Source organism: Agelaius tricolor, unplaced genomic scaffold (genome assembly GCF_023055355.1).
Source record: "Agelaius tricolor isolate 1412-34295 unplaced genomic scaffold, bAgeTri1.0.p SCAF_2, whole genome shotgun sequence".
NCBI lineage: Eukaryota > Metazoa > Chordata > Aves > Passeriformes > Icteridae > Agelaius > Agelaius tricolor.
The window spans coordinates 88,931,251-88,947,947 of record NW_027269262.1 but is presented as its reverse complement, the minus strand read 5'-3'; the positions used below and the strand labels follow the sequence as shown (position 1 = coordinate 88,947,947).

The following is a 16,697-nucleotide window of genomic DNA, read 5'->3' as shown; positions in this document are numbered from 1 at the left end:
GGCAAATTTGTTTTGTGAATACTTCCCTGCCATATATCTGTTATTAAAATGTCACATTTTATTGAGCTTTTTGAATTGTACCAACAGCGCTGCGAGTCAGGGCTGTGCTGTTTGATTCACTTCGCCTCAGAACTGTTCTCCTGTGATGATCTTATGGCTGCTGTCTTTTTGATAAGGTGAAAGACTGGATCCAGCAGCTGTAAACATCCTGCAGCAGATCATTGAGCTGGGTTCAGAGTCCCACGATGCCACCGCAGTGGCTTCTGTCGTTACCATGGCGCCTGGCACGGTGACAGTGGTGAAGCAGGTAAGAGCTCCTTTCTTCTCTAAACCAGCCACATTCAACTTTCATGTATTTACTGTGAAATGGGTATTACTTGACAAGGGACAAATTTTAAATGATCATTCAAGACACATAGAGAACTTTTCCTGATTTTTCACTGGATGTTGTGTGTATGGGTGTTTACATGCCCACGCATGTACATGTTTATACATATAGACACATATATCTTTATAAATCTAAAAGTGCATATAGTTTTGTGTGTATATAAAATATGAATGAATAAATACACCTGTTTGTGTATGTAGGTATATGTGTGAAAATACAACTTTTTTTTAGGTGTTTTCAGGTTTTATAAAATAATGTACTTATATTTTGTGCAGACACTTAATGCCATTATCATCTAAAAGATTCAGGTGGTCCTTGCTGCAGCAAACAAAAGGAAATAATTTTCAACTTGAGGTGCCTATTGGGTTCAAACATCAAGACTTTTGCTCAGTTAGCTTTCCTCCTCACAGGTGTCTGCTAATTTCCATTTTTCATTCTCCTCTCAGTGTTCTTTAAACTCTGCTTGTTCCTTCTCTTTCAGCACAGCTCTTTGCTTATCCCTTTCCCCACTGATTCACTGGGGTCTCTGCACTCAGGGGTTGACAGGTGAGGGAAGAAAAGTACATGTGAAGTTTTAACTTCCCAAAGAGTTTAAGTAACTCTTTTTATTTAAATGAACCAGAACTGATTATTGTGAGTGCTGAAACTAACTTTTGAGTTCAGCACTTTTTGTAGTGTTTTGAATATTGAGTTCATGAGAGCTCCACAGAAGTGTGAAGTTCATGGTCTGTGAAGTACTTGGATAATTCCTAACCTTGCTGCCCAAATGTCACAAAAACAAGGCAGAATTTGGAGTCAGAGCATTTTCAGATGTTCCTTTGCAATACTTAACAGGTATTTTGACTAGAAACTGTGTAAGAGTTTAGGGCTTTTTTGTAGAATAACATACCCAAACTTGAAAACTAAATTCAGTCATTAAAGAGAAGAGACAGTGTGGTCCAATTATGTGCAAGTTTCAAAACAACTTTTATAGTATAGCCACTACCAATGTGCATGCTGTACTGTAGAGATGACCTCTTTAGGGGTTGAATGCAGTGTTAGCAATTGGTGTTTGTCAATATTATTGAAATTAGTTCTTCCCTAAAGAAATTCATCTTTTGAGGCTGTTTACTAAAGGTGTAGGAGTAAGTGGCTGGTGAAGGAGAGCTGCCTAGAGAATGTTTTGATATCTGAGTGTTAAACTTTAAATATACAGGTATTAACTCTGATCAATATCTGAGTCATCATAAAATCTATTTACTTCTTTGTTGGACACTCTGAATTTATTGGTAACTTTTTCTAAGTAAATATTTCTATTCCAAATTAATTTTCTTCTTCACTTTTCAATCCATATTTCTAACCTTTTGAGTTTGCAGACTGCTAAGCCTTAATCACTTCTTTTTCCCTGTATACATCAGTGACTCTCAGTGATATCAAGCACCACTCCTGTATTAAATGAAATATTGAATTCTCAGAGCACAGAATCTCTTTCTAACTTTTCTTTTTATTCCCCGCTATCCCCTCCCTTTAGAATCTTCAAGGTTTTTAAAATTTTTCTTTTCTTTTTTCTCTTTTCTTTTTTTCTTTTATTTTTCTATAGAAATTGGGTTTTTATCACAGTCTGGTCTGTTATACAGCTGTAGTTACTTTCCAGCTTTTGTCTTCCAACCAGAAAATTGCTCCAGAGTTTCAGGCACACCCAGTTTTAATCTGAGGGAAAGAAGTCTTTAAATGTTATTAGCTTGACTTTAATCCTCCCCTATTAGAAGCTGTCAGGTTTTTTCTTCAATGCTGAGTTGCTTTCTGTGGGATATCCCTCATTTGTAGCTATGATTTGGTTGGGTTTTAATTATCATAGGTTCCTAATTGTTAACCTTGAAGTGACCTTTAGATATGTTCATATTTCACTTTCCTACTGGAAAATGTATTCCACACTTTCTTCTGTGACCTTCAGCTTCTCTTGTGGATTGTGAGACAAAGAATTCATTCAGGGTGTCAGCAATCTATCGACATCATCTGTCACTGAATTCCACTCCTGCTCTTTAATGGCCTCACAGAGTCCTTGCTTAGCAGCTTGAGTCCATTTTTTCTTTGCTTAACAACTTATTGTAGTTGTCCTGATTTTTATGCTGTTTGTTTTTTTCTTTTTCTCTAAGGACATACATTACCCATTTCTTATATCAGTTCTTACTTTCCAATCTCATTTCTAGCTAGCCCTTGGAAGTTTCCTTCATATTTCTCTATTTGCACCAAGAAATTTCTTTTAATTCTAAACTATTAGAATGTTTCAAAAGGATTTTTTCTTTTTGCTGTAAGTGCTACACTATAGTGTTCTATTTTTGTCTCCTCTTTCCTCCCTGGAAACTTATCTCTCGTACAGCTGTCCTTGTCCTTACTTTTAACTAATAAAATTCCCATTTACACTTTATCCTTAAAATCTTGTATAAATCCAACTGTACCTCTCAGTAATCCTGCTATGCTCATGTTTTAGCACTTCTCTAACCTGTGTGCTCACATACCTTCAGTGTGCTGTGCTTGTAGAGCCTCAGGTTAATGCAAGAATTTTGCCTCCAGAAACAAACTCTGTATTTATCCTTGAGTCCTTTTCAGCATCTTGGAAGGTATCTTGTGTATTAATTAGGTATAAATGGTGTAATTTTAAAATTGTTTTCTACTAGGTCACAGGACATAAAGGATACCAAGTTTGAGGAGTTCTTTTATTAAATTATTGTTCTGCTTGTAGTCTTAAAGCAAGTACAATAAATTATAAATACACATTATATTGGAGGTGAAATCAAGATCAGATTGTCCTTCACAGCTCCTGAAATGCATGTCTAGAACAAAATTTCAGTTCTGACTTAGAAAACTTTATATTTCTTGTTTATACGAATGATTATATTAAAGAAAAGGTTTTGATAATGTAGCAGTAACCAATTCCAGCCAGAATTGGGATTCAGCTTATGATTTTAAATCCCAAAAATGCAAAGTTAGCTCTGCTTACCTTAGATTATGTTTGGTAATTAGGAATCATTGTTGGCTCTGTTAGTGTCACGTGTATGAGACCTTGCCAAGGTTTTGTCTGGAGCCTGAAATGATTTTATCTTAATTTTGCCTGTGAATCAGTATACTAGTCTGTTATCAAAGTTAAATTTTTTCTAATTTGGGATAAATCCAGTTGTGTGAGCTCTGAAAATATGCAGCTGCTATGGAGTGTAATATAAATATCTCATCAAATGCCTGAGGGAAAAAAACTAGCAATGTGAAGTTGTGCCAATATGATCTGAAACTGGCAAAAATCCCCTTTGAAGGTTTGATCACAGCATGGCAGGAGAAGTCCATCCTTGTTCAGTTACTAGGGATCCACTCTGGATCTCTCTGTCAAAGAGCTGATGAAGATATTTCTTCATGGCAGGACATTTGAGTTGTTCTACTCTGCTTAAAGAGGAAAAAGGTAGCAAGGTGGGGAAAAGGAGAGAGAAAAGAGTGCTGAGTTTGAAGAACAGCTAGGAAAGAGGCTAATAAATGCTTAGAAAAGCCAGGAAATACTCTTCATAGTGGATGGTAAATACAGCCAAGAGACTGGGGAGAAAGGAGTTTTGTGGGAAGAGCACATGGGAAGGTGAAGGGACTGGAGGGGTGAAACAGGAGACTTCCCTTTCTTGACATTTGTCCTGGTTTAGGGCAAATTTGGAGGAGAATTTCCAAAGGAGGCCCCCTCCAGAAAGCAAACCCACACGGCCCCTCGCCCCAACCGGTTCGGGAAGGATTCCTTGGAGATAAATGGAAAGAACCTGTTTATTTAACAGGCACAGCACCCCCAGCACACAGAATGAACAATACCAGATGGCAACACTCTGAAATAGATGACAAATTCAGAAAGTCTCTCTTGGGGGTGGTCACTCTGTTCTCAGCCCCTCCGGTGCTGGGGCAGCTGCTGCAGCCACGAGGTGCAAACTCTCGGTGTTCCCAGGTCCCAGTCCAGAGCAGGTTCAAAATGGTCAGAAAAAGGAAAGGAGAAACAGTCCAGGAAGAAATTGGACAGTTTAGCTAAACTAGCTAATGAGCAAAAGCAAGAAGAAGCAAAGCAAGCAAGAGAGAGCAAAGCAAAAAGCAAAAGCAGAAAAAGCCAAAGCTGCAGTCTCTGTGTCCCGCCAGGCTGATAAGAAAACCAAAACAAAACTTTCCCTCTTCAGAGCCAGTCTTAAAGGTACAGAACATAATATCCAACATTAACAGAACACATGAATGGGGATACAAGCATCACAACGTCACCCTAGGACAACATTCCACTCTCTGTGTCCTGTTACAGATGTACTTTTGCCCTTGTGCCTTAGGGTGGAGATTGATTCATTTGGTTTTTTGTTTATTTTACTAGAAGAGGCTGTTCAATCCATTATTTATAGGGGTGGACTGTTTTCCTGGCTTACATGCCAAGCATAAGCAGTCAGGCCAGTATCACACACACCCTTGATTTACAGTCTCTGCAGGCCTCTGCTCAAAGACTGGTTTTTCACACAAAATCTTTGTGTTAACTAGAATAGAGATAGTGTTTCACTATAAACTGCCTTGTTATTTAGTTGTTTCTTCCAGTTAGAATGAACATCAGACAAGGATATTAATTGTTCCATAAAAAAGTTTCTTCCAAGTTAAACGTTTTGATTTAAATAATGAGTTTCTTGTGAGGAAATATCAGCCTCATAAATGAACAGCCCTAATATGTTATTTTTGCAGAGGAGATTCTTTCAGTGTGTAGTGCTGTAAGTAACTCTCCAGGGAAACAATATTCAAAGGGCCTATTCTTGGATTCACAATATATGAAGAATATCCTTAAAAGCTTAATTCCTGAATCCCTCAGTGCATGGACCAGAACATCAAAAGCGTTTCCTCTTCTTGGTCCATCAGCTCTAGTTTCTCTTCTAGTTGTTGCTCTTCCATTTCTAGTGTTTGTTAGTAGGAATGTTTAATGGCAGCAAGATGTTACCTGATTTAATTAATTTATTTTTTTCATAAATGCAGTTTATTTCTTTTATCATATCTCTTTGATGCAAAGAGTAGAAAGCATGGAAAGTTCTCTGTCCAAATGTGAGTTTTTATTTTGCATCAAATTACTGCTACAGAGCAGTAGAATTTTGGATTGCAAACCAAAGGTTTACATTGGTATGCACTGCAGTAACCAGTTAAATTTGGTTGCATGTTATCTGTTTTTTAGGGTATTTCTCATGTACATAGTGATGGACAAATTTGCTGGTAATTTCATTTTTCTTAGGCCTGTGACACTGCACTGTGTTTGTGTGCTCTAGAACCATCACTTATAGCTCACTCTGAAGATGGCTGAGAAGTTTGTGTTAATCACTAGTCATTATTATTACAAGGTGATTATATCAGCCTTTCTGCACAGTTGTTCATCAGAATTCCACTTTATTTCTCAGCTCTGTGGGATGTCTTTCCTATTTCTCAAGCCAGAGAGCTGATTTCCTCCTCAGGAAGGTTGTTGGCCCTTGCCTGCAGGTGAATACCTGAATGGTGCCAATTTGTTCTGAATGATGACTCCTCTATGGTTTCTCATTTCAACCTTTTAGCTACAATGGTTGCCCAAGCCATCATTATTTTATGCTTCAGTTAACTCTGATAATCTTTTTTCTGACATTCAGAGCTTATGTTTTATCCCTTTTGTATTCTTTCAGAAAAAACCTCAAAGATTACTTTCTCTCCTCTTCTTGTCATTGCCTTCTCTTATCCTGTTTACTTGATGTTCCTTTTTATGCCACATCAAACAAAATCTTGTTTTCCCTTCCTGAATTTTTTACTCCTTTCCGACTTAGAGTCCTATTTCTCATTAACTGTAAAGATTTTGTCTCCTACATTTGCTCAGTCCATGAAGACTTAGTTGCTTATTACTTTTTTAAAACAAAATTCTAATGCCATCTTCCATATTGTGCTTAGTTGTGTGGATTTTTAATGAGGAGCAATTTGTACCTCATTGTCTTCTCTCAATTACTTGTCAAAAATATGATGGCAGCAATTATCTGTGAATAACCTGTTGTATATTGACACTAATGTCTGGTACACTGAACTACCACTGTCTCATTTATGTTTTACTCTCTCACCTCCCTTTTTCTAGGTCTGCTTGCTCTGTCTTGTTTTATGCTGAAATGATACTGAAATTATAAGGCCTTTGGGGCATGAACTACTCTTTTCATGTAGCATAGCTGATACAATCCAGGTCCTGATCCAAAGCTACATAAATATTAACAATAAAGTGCAGTAGTTGGCTGCTGAATTCTCTTTCTTTTCCATCCACTCAGAAAGATGAGACAGGACTGACATTTTTACTACTTCCATAGACTGAAGTGAAAGGTTAAATCTATTTCTGAAAAGGACAGTAACCTTTTTTTAACTTAGACATAATGTGTTCTGGAGAATAAGTATATCAGCTATTACAATAACTAAACAGATCTCTATCAGAAGATAACCAGAAAATATTGGGTTTCCATGTGTTTCACCCTTTATTTTAGTTGCTTTTATCCTTTTATTCTGTGATCTCTTCAGGCTTCAGTAAAAGCCTACCATGGTAAGTCACTTTCTTCAAAGTGACAGTAGTAGGAAGGAAGAGCAAAGATTATACATCAGCTCAAAGCAGATCACAGAAGAGAATTTTATAGCATAGCACATCTTCAAAAGTAAATACCTATTATTAGCATGGCTGTCACATCAGAGGCTGCTTGAGCATTGTGCTTCAGCAGCACACCTTGTATTTCAGTCTGCTTGGATTGGTCCTGATGTGATGATGGGTGCTGGTGGTAATCTAGAAAATTTGCCAGTACATGCAGTTATGTGCATGTTGATTGTCAGTTTTGTAGTTGCTTTAGAACACAGAGCAGTCTGATGCTTCCTGTGGCAGTAACAGCAATGGAAAGTTTTAAATGGGGCAGTGAGGCCCTGTTTCCTCAGCCTTTGAGGAGTTCTCATCTCTGTAAGGGACAGATAAAATCTCAGTCAAGATCACTGTCCTCTTGGACCTCCTAAAACAATGGCAGTGTTGCCATTCTGCCTCAAAAGGAGGTGGGGTGACCCAGCATTTTGCCAGATGAGTGCTATGTCCAGCCACAGTCCCCCTGTTGAGATATATTCAACCAGCCAATTGCTATAACTTTTTAAAAATCTACATCAACAGTATGAAGATTTGTTTGTCCCCTTGCTGTTTTTATTTTATGCAAAGCAACTCTTTCATACTAAAGCCTCTTATTATTCCAAAACCATTATGCACCAGAGTTTCTTTGTTTTGTAGGTCATTATAGAGATTCAAATGATCAAATTACAGAGTATTCTGTGTGTCTTTTTCACACAATATAACTGTATGTAAACCAGAACTGAGAAAGAATTGAAATTATTCAAATGATGCTGAACAAAGCTTATGGGCACCAATGTCAGCTGACACATCACATATCCAGGTGCTCTCTGTGATCTAAATTGCTTTCATTTTAATCCTTTCTGCAGATATTTTGTATATTTTCTTACTAATATTTTATGATATAAATAGGAGTATCTGCAGCCTAATGTAAGGTTTTGGAATTCTGAAAGAACTCTGTGATTAACTTTTCTGCTTCATGGTGAACTGAAAAGCAGCATTCAATCTGAAATCAAGAGAGAGATTCCACTGAGGGTTTGGGGACAGGCCCAGCAAAACTGCTCTGAGCACAATGGACCTGGAGCTCCTGCTGACTTCAAGTCAAATATAACAGTATTTCACAGAATGAGCTCTAGAGTAGGGAAAAGGCTTTAGCATCTTAATGCAAATATTTTTTCTTACTCCTTTTCAGGAAAGGAAAGAAGTATGTTTTCCTCAGTGGCTTGAATTCATTTATTTCAAATTTAAAAATACTTTCTTGTTTTGAGAGAAAGAGATTCCTCTAAGAGAGACCCATTTGTAATGAATACTACCATGTATTTGGGTGGTCCTTGGACATGTAAATTAAGAATATTTGGATTTTAGAGATGTTGAGCTTCTTATGAAAACATGATGCTGAAAGTCCCATTGGCTTTTGTGAGAGACAGATTTAGTTAATAAAGGATATTTATGCAGGTACTGACTTGATTTAATGTGCCAGCTGTGTGTGGCTTCAGCTCCTTGCTGGCATTCTTTAATGAAGGATAAGCAGACAGATGCTTTTCAGCTGACTCTCAAGCAGAAAAGAGGTCTTGCATGCTGCTCTTCAAAAGATTTCAGAAGCCAATAAAGAGAATTGAGTGTGGTGACTTCGTTCATTCAGATGGCAGCTGTCCCACTGTTTCATCAGTTTGAGGGATGTAAATTAACATTTGAGATTATTCCCTGTGGAACAATCTAATAGGAACCAAGCAGAAGCGTGTAAACATTGAACTGATTTGAAATGTAAATATCCCATATAATGTGGTGATTTGTCAAACTAAAAGGATTACAGATAGCTGTCCAAAAAAGATACTGGAAGCTAGAAACACCAGAAATAAAGGCATTAGTTTTCTTTACCCTGCATGACAAGGGTAATAAACCCGCATCGATAAAGTCAGGTAGGGAGTTTAAATTAACTTTCTTTATTGGCCATTTTCATTTCAAAAGGATATAAAACTGAATAAGTATTAGATTGCTGCTATTGAACTGAATGAGATTCTGCTTTAGTTTCATTTTTGTGTCAACTATGCTTTATTTATTTTCCTCTCTTCATTATTTATGTACATTCACAAAGCTATATTTAAAATTATTTATGGGTTTTGATTTAGAGTGACAACAGTGAGAGCCATCTCATACTGTGTTGTGCATTCTTGCAGCTCTTAGCAAATGTAGTGTAATTTTTCTGGCCTGAGGCATGTTGTCAGAGGGTTATGTGTAGTGCACTAAAATAAGAGGGATTAGTGTATATTGCATAATTATAGGGCCACATTTTAGACACCCCTATTTCTGTATTTGTTTGAGGATCTCTAGCATCAAGGGCTGTAATTGTGAGCTGATTCATAACAAGCTGTGAGATTCTAATTATCTAACATTTTTAACTGTAGCTTCCTATCTGAATTCAATGGTGATTAGACTTTTCATGGCCTGTTGCAATATTCACTAGCAGATCTAGTGTATGTCCTTAACTTCCACAGAGCTGACAGTGGAGCAAGTACCCTCAGGAAAGAGGAGAGGACAGTTATGAAAAGGGAGTTTGGGATAAGAATTCACTAAAGCTCAGTTGCTTTCAGTAGGATTTAGGGTTTCTTCAATAATTAAAAAATAAAAAAGGGTGTATTAGGAGCAGCAAGAGACACAAGTTTACAGTTCTGTGGGTTTTTTTCATTATTTAGCTCCTTGCTTTTCACAGAGGCTCAAGCTTCCGTTAGTGAGGGGTGAAAAGGCCTTATAAAAAGAGCAAGTGATTTTTTGACAGATAAGGAAAGGACATGGAGGGTTGCTTATAAGCTCAAAAAGGAGAGACTTAGATTAGATGTTAGGAAGAAATTCTTTATTCAGAGGGTAGTGAGACATGAGAACAGATTGCCCAGAGAAGTTGTGGATGCCCCATCCCTGGGAGTGTTCAAGGCCAGGCTGGACAGGGAGTGGGAGGTGACCCTGCCCATGGCAGAGAGGTTGGAACTAGATCATCTCCAAGTTCCCTGTCAATCCAAACCATTCTGAGTCTATTACTCTTTTATTCTATGATAACCTGCATTTTGAGACAACATAAATTGTTCTTTCTGAGGCTGGTTGCAAATTTTACTGTGTCAAGAAAAACATCCAGCATCATCTACTTGTGTAGGGTGCTGAGCTTGAATTTCAGCAGGAGCTGTTTAAAGAATATTTCAAATAAAACACTCAGATATGTTTGATAAAAGAAACAGAATGTGAAAAGGACTTCATTCCACTCCTGTGTTTTTCTCCCTATAAAATGAATCCTGTGCAATGAAGCCAGAGTGGGCATTGGTGGGTACAACTGTGCTGTTGCATTAAGGTCAGTGACAATGGCCAGATTCCCTTTAGATGTTAAATCTTTCACCAAATAAAATCCGCATATATTTCATTAGTATATTACAGCCATACTGACTTGGGGCCCTCTGAATAATTTAACACCTGGACATACTTGTTGTTGTTCAAGAAAAAGCTTTCTATAGCCTTATGAGTTGAGTGAAAGTTCAGAATGCTGTGAAGTCCTAAGGGGCTTGTGAATCTCTGAAATCTTCTGACAGGTATTTTAAACACGAAATAGAAAAGTCAGAAGCAAAGTCACTGTATAACAAAGATAATGGTTGCTTAGGGAAAAAAACTAAATGAGAAAAGAGCATCAGGAAAACAAACATATAGAGCCTATTTTTCACTTTGCTGGTCTCTAAGGGACCAAACAGATCCTTAGAATCTCCATTGTAGTTCTTCCCTTCTGTTCCACTCCCCTCTTCAACAGCATTAATGATCTTAATTATATTTACTTGAATTCAATTGTGCTACTGCTGTTTACTTTTGAGCCAGCTTCTAACTAAAAAAAAAAAAAATTGGCCCTTTCTAACTTCTGTAACTTAGATTCCACACTTCATAGAATTTACCATGTCTGACCTCTTCTTTCTAAGATCACTTCAGAGTTCAGTGCTGCAGGAGCACACTGTGCTCCAGCAAACAGAACCATGGATTCCTAGAATGGTTTGGATTGGAAAGGACCATAAAGATCATCTCATTCCAACCTTCCTGATAGGGACACCTTCCCCTAACAAATGCTTTTGCATATGCCCTGCATACTGAAAAATTGCTGTTCCATTCTCTCCTTAAAAGTAGATTATTTTATCACTAACACTTCAGAGAATTTCTTCCACATCACTTTACATTTTCATGATTTATTTATACTTATCTGGAGTACTTTGCATAGGAATTTTATATGGGTCTGCCAGAGGATTAAGATTTGGTTTTGCATTCTAGTATGTACTGTACTTCAGCAATTGACAGGCACTTGTATGAATTTAGAATTCAATACCAGATTGTGTTACTTTTTCAAATTTTGACAAGAAGCAAAATGTTCAGTAAAAAATCCTTTATTTTCACTTGTTTCTGTCACTCTCCTTTCAATAATGTAAACATTGCTGCCTCACAAACAGTAAGCCTTAGGAACCTATTTCAGTGATATTTATATTTCACATTTTTCTGATAAAATCCCTTAAGGTTTACAGTGAAATTTGCACTTCTAAGAGCAGCCATTGACTAGGGAGAAAGAGAAAGGTGGGTACAGTAGGTGTTTTCTCACATAGTTTTGGATGGGTTCTCAACTCAGTGCCACTAGAGGAATTGATGGAGTTCAGATTTATTTCAATAAAATCAGTTTTGAATGAGTGACTGCTGAGAGATAAAAGCTGTCTCTAAAGACCAGTGTTCCTGAAACTTTGCAGCTCTCTGTGCCCAGAACTGAGATGCTGTGTTGATGCTTTCAGTATTTTGCCTAGATACACACTCATTAATCAAAAGTGCTCGCATTTTCTGCAAAACTGCCATGTTCTTTCAAAACTGTGTGATTGCTAATTTGTGTGCTGTACTTCCATTAATCATCACAACAGCAGGTACTTCTTGGCAAGGTGAACTTTCTGTGATCTCTCCCCTGTCTCCTCCCTCAGGTGAAGGAAGAGGAGCAGGCAGCCAAGCACACGCTGATGATCCAGGAGACGCTGCAGCAGGCGGCGGTGGAGCTGTCGGAGCAGCATCACCTGGTGGTGTCCTCGGATGAGGTGGAGGGCATCGAGACAGTCACTGTCTACACCCAGGGTGGGGAGGCTTCAGAGTTCATTGTCTATGTTCAGGAAGCTGTGCAGCCTGTGGAGGAGCAAGCTGTGGAAGAATCAGTGCAGGAGCTCTAGAGAGCAATGCTCAAAGGAGATGATTTCTTGATTTGCCAAAGCCAGAGGTTTGGGGTTTTTTTGTCCCAACCAAAAGTGAGCAAGCTGATGAATTTTCAGTTGATTTGTGAAGTGATCTAACTGGTTGGGTTGTATCAGTAACTTAGATGTATTATGTGCAAAACCCTCTCAGACTTTTTTTTTTCCTAGAAAATGCTTTTAAGGAAAAAGTATTCTTCCCCTTCTTAGAAGATCTCTCACTTGATTCCTGTAAATTTGCACAAATATTGTCTGTTCAAAACTGTGGTATCCCATGACAAAAACCATTTGTAAAGGTAGCTAGAGTGTCTGGAAAAGCCCATACATCCCATTTTATACATGCTTCGTATGTTCTTGACTCGTCTGGAAGCAAAGTTGTTTTTTCTATAATTTAAAAGGGCCTCTTAGCTCTGAGTTCATGCTTAGAAAGTGTCTGTGACTTGTGGATCTAGCCCAAACAAAGGCTCAAGATTTAATTAGAAACACACCACAGATGGACTGTAGTTTATACCTGTGAGATGATCCTTTGAGTTTGGGAGGTATTTAAAGCCATATGTGATAATTCTGGGTATCAGTAGGATGACTGTTATTTAGCTATTTGAATAATGATAACCGTTTCCATCCCACTGAATAAATGCCTGTCCAGTATCATAAGGTGAAACCAAAACTGTCAAATCAAGGAAATATTCTTTTGTTTTTAAGAAAAAAAAATATATTCAAAAGATTTGTAAATGCTATAAGAGATGTATGTTCATAGGTTTTAAACAGACATGCTTGTAAATATGACAGTGTGAAAAAGTTTGTACAAAAAGCTTAAGTAAATATTGATGAGAATCAAGATATTCTTAATTATGCATGTACATAGTTCCAGATTTTTCTTCATGAATCTTGAATTATTTCTGGTTTAATATTTTTAAATTTGAGCTATAAAAATTATTAATAAATTAAAAATTGTCTAATGTTTTCTTCTAATGCTTCAATTTCTTAAGTGTTGGTTTCCCTTTTGTAGCTAATTAAAAAGGGCTGGTGTGCATTGACTCTGACAAGTTGTTCCACCAGTTAGTAGTCTCTTACCAAGAAAGTACCACCATGAAATAAGGGCAGAATTTTCTATGTGACTTAACTTATTTATGGGTGTCCTGGGTAAAAAAAGTGGAAAAAAGCTTTTGACTAAGTAGATGCAATGTAGTGAGTTGGTTGTCAGCATCTTCTGAGTCTGCTGGGTTCTCTTGGTGCTGGACAAAATCAGAGTGCAAAACCTGTGGTGAGTTTCTCCCTTAGCTGTGGCAGTGGGGAGTTTAAATTTGTTAATGGAAAAGAGCTGAGAATTGCTTGACTTCCGTGGCAGCTTCGTTTACCAGGAGCCCCAGGGATGTTGGGTTTGCAGGGTGGAGACCTTGTTGCCATTTTGTGTCAATGGCCAGAGCTGGTCACAGGTGTCAGGCTTGATTCTGTGTGTGTTCAGTAAACTTGGCAAGAATGAGCCATGAAATGTTTGGTAACATTGGTAATGTGACAGAAAGTGATGCATCAAATGTATCAGTATGATTAATCCACATAAGAAACTGTGTTTTTGTAATTACTGGTTGAAATTCAGCATTGATTTACAAGAACAATGCTTTCTGTTATCTAGAAGAGAAGAAAGCAGTCTCAAAAACTTACAATTTACAGAAACAGCCCATTTGCTGTTAAAACCATTTGGAAGAGCCTCTTAATCACATGTGGTAATAGTGGGGAACTTACTGTAAAACCTCCCTGAAAAGGGGACAGAAAAATATTTTTCTGTGCATCACTCAAGAATTCTGAAGTACATTGTTTCAGGTAGACTGAGTAATTCTGTCTGGAAGAGGTGTGGCTGTATTTGGACTAAGTTTTGGGGTTTTGTTTGTTTTAATTTTAGTATTTCACAGCCATACATACCTATGTAACTTAAGTCTTGATATATAATTGGTGAGCTATATCACTTTTTCCTATACTAAATCATAAACACTTGAATTTTCTGCTTCCTTTTTTTATTATTATTTTTAAAATACTTTTCAATTCAGGTCTTTTTTTCCCCAGCTCTGTCTCCCATGACTTAAATAGCACAAATTGTTGTTGTTTTAATGGCATGTTTTCCAACAAGGTTACAGAAGTGACGTTGATACAATTCGGATTTTCAAAGCATTTCAATATTTTTAATTCTTCTAAAGTTATAAATTTCTTAGTCCACACAGCATCTTAGCACTGCTTTATAGAATATGATCTACAACCATTCAATATTAATAAAGGAAAAATTATTTCACATTCCAATTATTTGTTCACAACATGGACATGTGCTTTACAAATTTAAAAAAACAAGCCAAACCCAAAACACAGGAGAAAATCTCTTGCATCTCAAGAATGAACAGTCCTGTTAGCACAGTTAGTAGAGAAAGGAAGAAAGTAGCAAAAATCATACTGCAAGATATTAAATTGTTCAAATGATTTAAGATCCAAGTGGGCAGAAAATCTGGTGTGTGAGGGAATCTTTTGGAGCTGTGTTCACCTTGCATGATCAAGACTTGATATTTGGCTTGAATTCTTCACCTGTGGAGGAGTCTGATCACAGAAGGTTCAGTGAAATGTCAATGGAAATGTGGAAATTGACCCAGTGAGGAACTTTTACCTTTGGGGCCCTTGTGAAAATCCAACTCTTGGGACAAAGGCATACTGAATGTTTGAGACTGACCACTCAGGAAGAACTTCTTTCCCAAGTCCCACCTAATCTTTTATGGAGGTAGAATTATCAACACATCCTAAGCCCTAAAAGACTGCAAGCCTGTCTTGTCTTACCTACACCTAGAGTTGTATTTATGTAAGAGCAGTGAGATTCAATTGAGGAATTTGCTACTAGTATTGAATAAAAATAAGGTTCATTTTTATTTTGTAATTCTTTTGATCTCTTAATAAGGATGACTGCTATCAGCACTCACAGAGCAGAGCTTTGTGAAACAGATGATGTGCACAAAGTCAGAGTTTATGGGTGGTTATATTTGGGTTTGTGTTGGTGGTTGGATTTCTTTACACCAGATTACAATTTTTGCTATTTGTAGGTACGTTTGAGCTGTATGTGAAAGTTTGAACAGGGAGTGACATGAGCTCATTTGCAGATGGCATCATTAACAAAAGTGTGGCTTGTTTAGGTGATGGTAATCCTGCAGTGAATTGCAGATGTTCTGTTCCCTTCTGTGATACAATGACAGTGAGGTTACTGAGTGGTGCTGCACGTGGCTTGACAGCTTCTCAATTTGCATTTCCAGCTTTCCCATCAGAGCAGACATTATTTCCATCAATAGCAGCCCTTCTCCATTTGTCTTTTTTCTCCCTTGAAATGAGGGCAACTTTAATCTGGGAAGACTTTCATGTTCACTCAGTCACAGAGATGTATTTTGGCTCATCCTGAGGATCAGACTTGCTATTAGGACATAAATATGCAGTATCATTTCCATTCCTGCTATAGTTCCACCAGGTAAGTGATTAAGGTGATCTTTCATGAGTTCCTGTTCTCAACTTGCTTTTATTGTGCTTTAAGTGATTAAAACCAGTGCCACACATTTCAAAGGACAGTGCAAATTACAGATCTTTGATATCTGCCAAACAAAATATTCTGTTCGAGTCCTTTGTGTTCCCCACCCCATCCACCTTCAAAATGGTTGAAGCAGGGAAAGGAAACCAGCATGTTTCTCTCTTGATAAACACTGATGGACAAAAATGCTGTGTCTGTGACTGATACCAGGTCTGGTCCAATTCCATGCCATGTGCTCTGGGATGACCCTTCTGGAGCAGAGGTTTGACCAGGTGACCCAATGTTGTGTTTTCCAACCTGGCCCATTCTGAGATTCTGTAAAGTGTCTGTGAGTACCCTGATCAGCAATATTTAAGGATTTCACCAGAGGGGAAGGAGCAGAGCTCAGTGTCAAACAAAACCATGGAATAAAATCATCAAGGAAAAGAAATACTAGGTCAAATAACAGAATTAATCCTGTTGGGAAGATCTGTTAGCGTGGAAGGTAATATGTAAAGTTCATCTTGAGTAACTCTGGTTTTGCACTGAGTAAAATACAGCCAGACATTGGGAATGAGCCTGGTGGGAAGAACAGGGCAGCTGACCTCAAAGGTTTCTCTGACACCCCAGGTTTCTGGGCATTTAATGACAGCAAAACAGAAAAAAGTGACAAAAGACCTTTTTTATATTCAGAACCACACCTAACAAGAATGCTTGTCAGAGCTCGCTCTGAAGGAATTGGTAGGATGATCTTTGATGGGATCTTAAATAAGAGCAAAATCATCACTTGCATTTCCTTATTCTTAGGTCACATATTCATATTCTTCATAAAAAGTTCAGTGCAAGGCTTGAAGTGAGTAGTGGCTGCCAGTAAAGCAGAAAAACAAAATAAATGTCTCTGACAACACTATAAATGACCTTTATATTCCCTATAAAAGTATT

At 37.6% G+C, this 16,697-nt stretch overlaps 1 protein-coding gene across 3 annotated transcripts in view; it reads left to right on the top strand.

The window, feature by feature from the left end:
* Positions 1-13,188, top strand: part of ZFAT (zinc finger and AT-hook domain containing) — a 115,857-nt gene extending 102,669 nt beyond the window's left edge. For all 3 annotated transcript variants that reach the window (XM_071421845.1, XM_071421844.1, XM_071421843.1), the window contains 2 exons: positions 177-307; positions 11,972-13,188. In XM_071421845.1, coding sequence (XP_071277946.1) covers positions 177-307; positions 11,972-12,211 — 371 coding nt within the window. In that variant the 3' untranslated portion in view covers positions 12,212-13,188. The remainder of the gene's footprint in view (positions 1-176; positions 308-11,971) is intronic.
* The last annotated feature ends 3,509 nt before the right edge of the window (positions 13,189-16,697 follow it).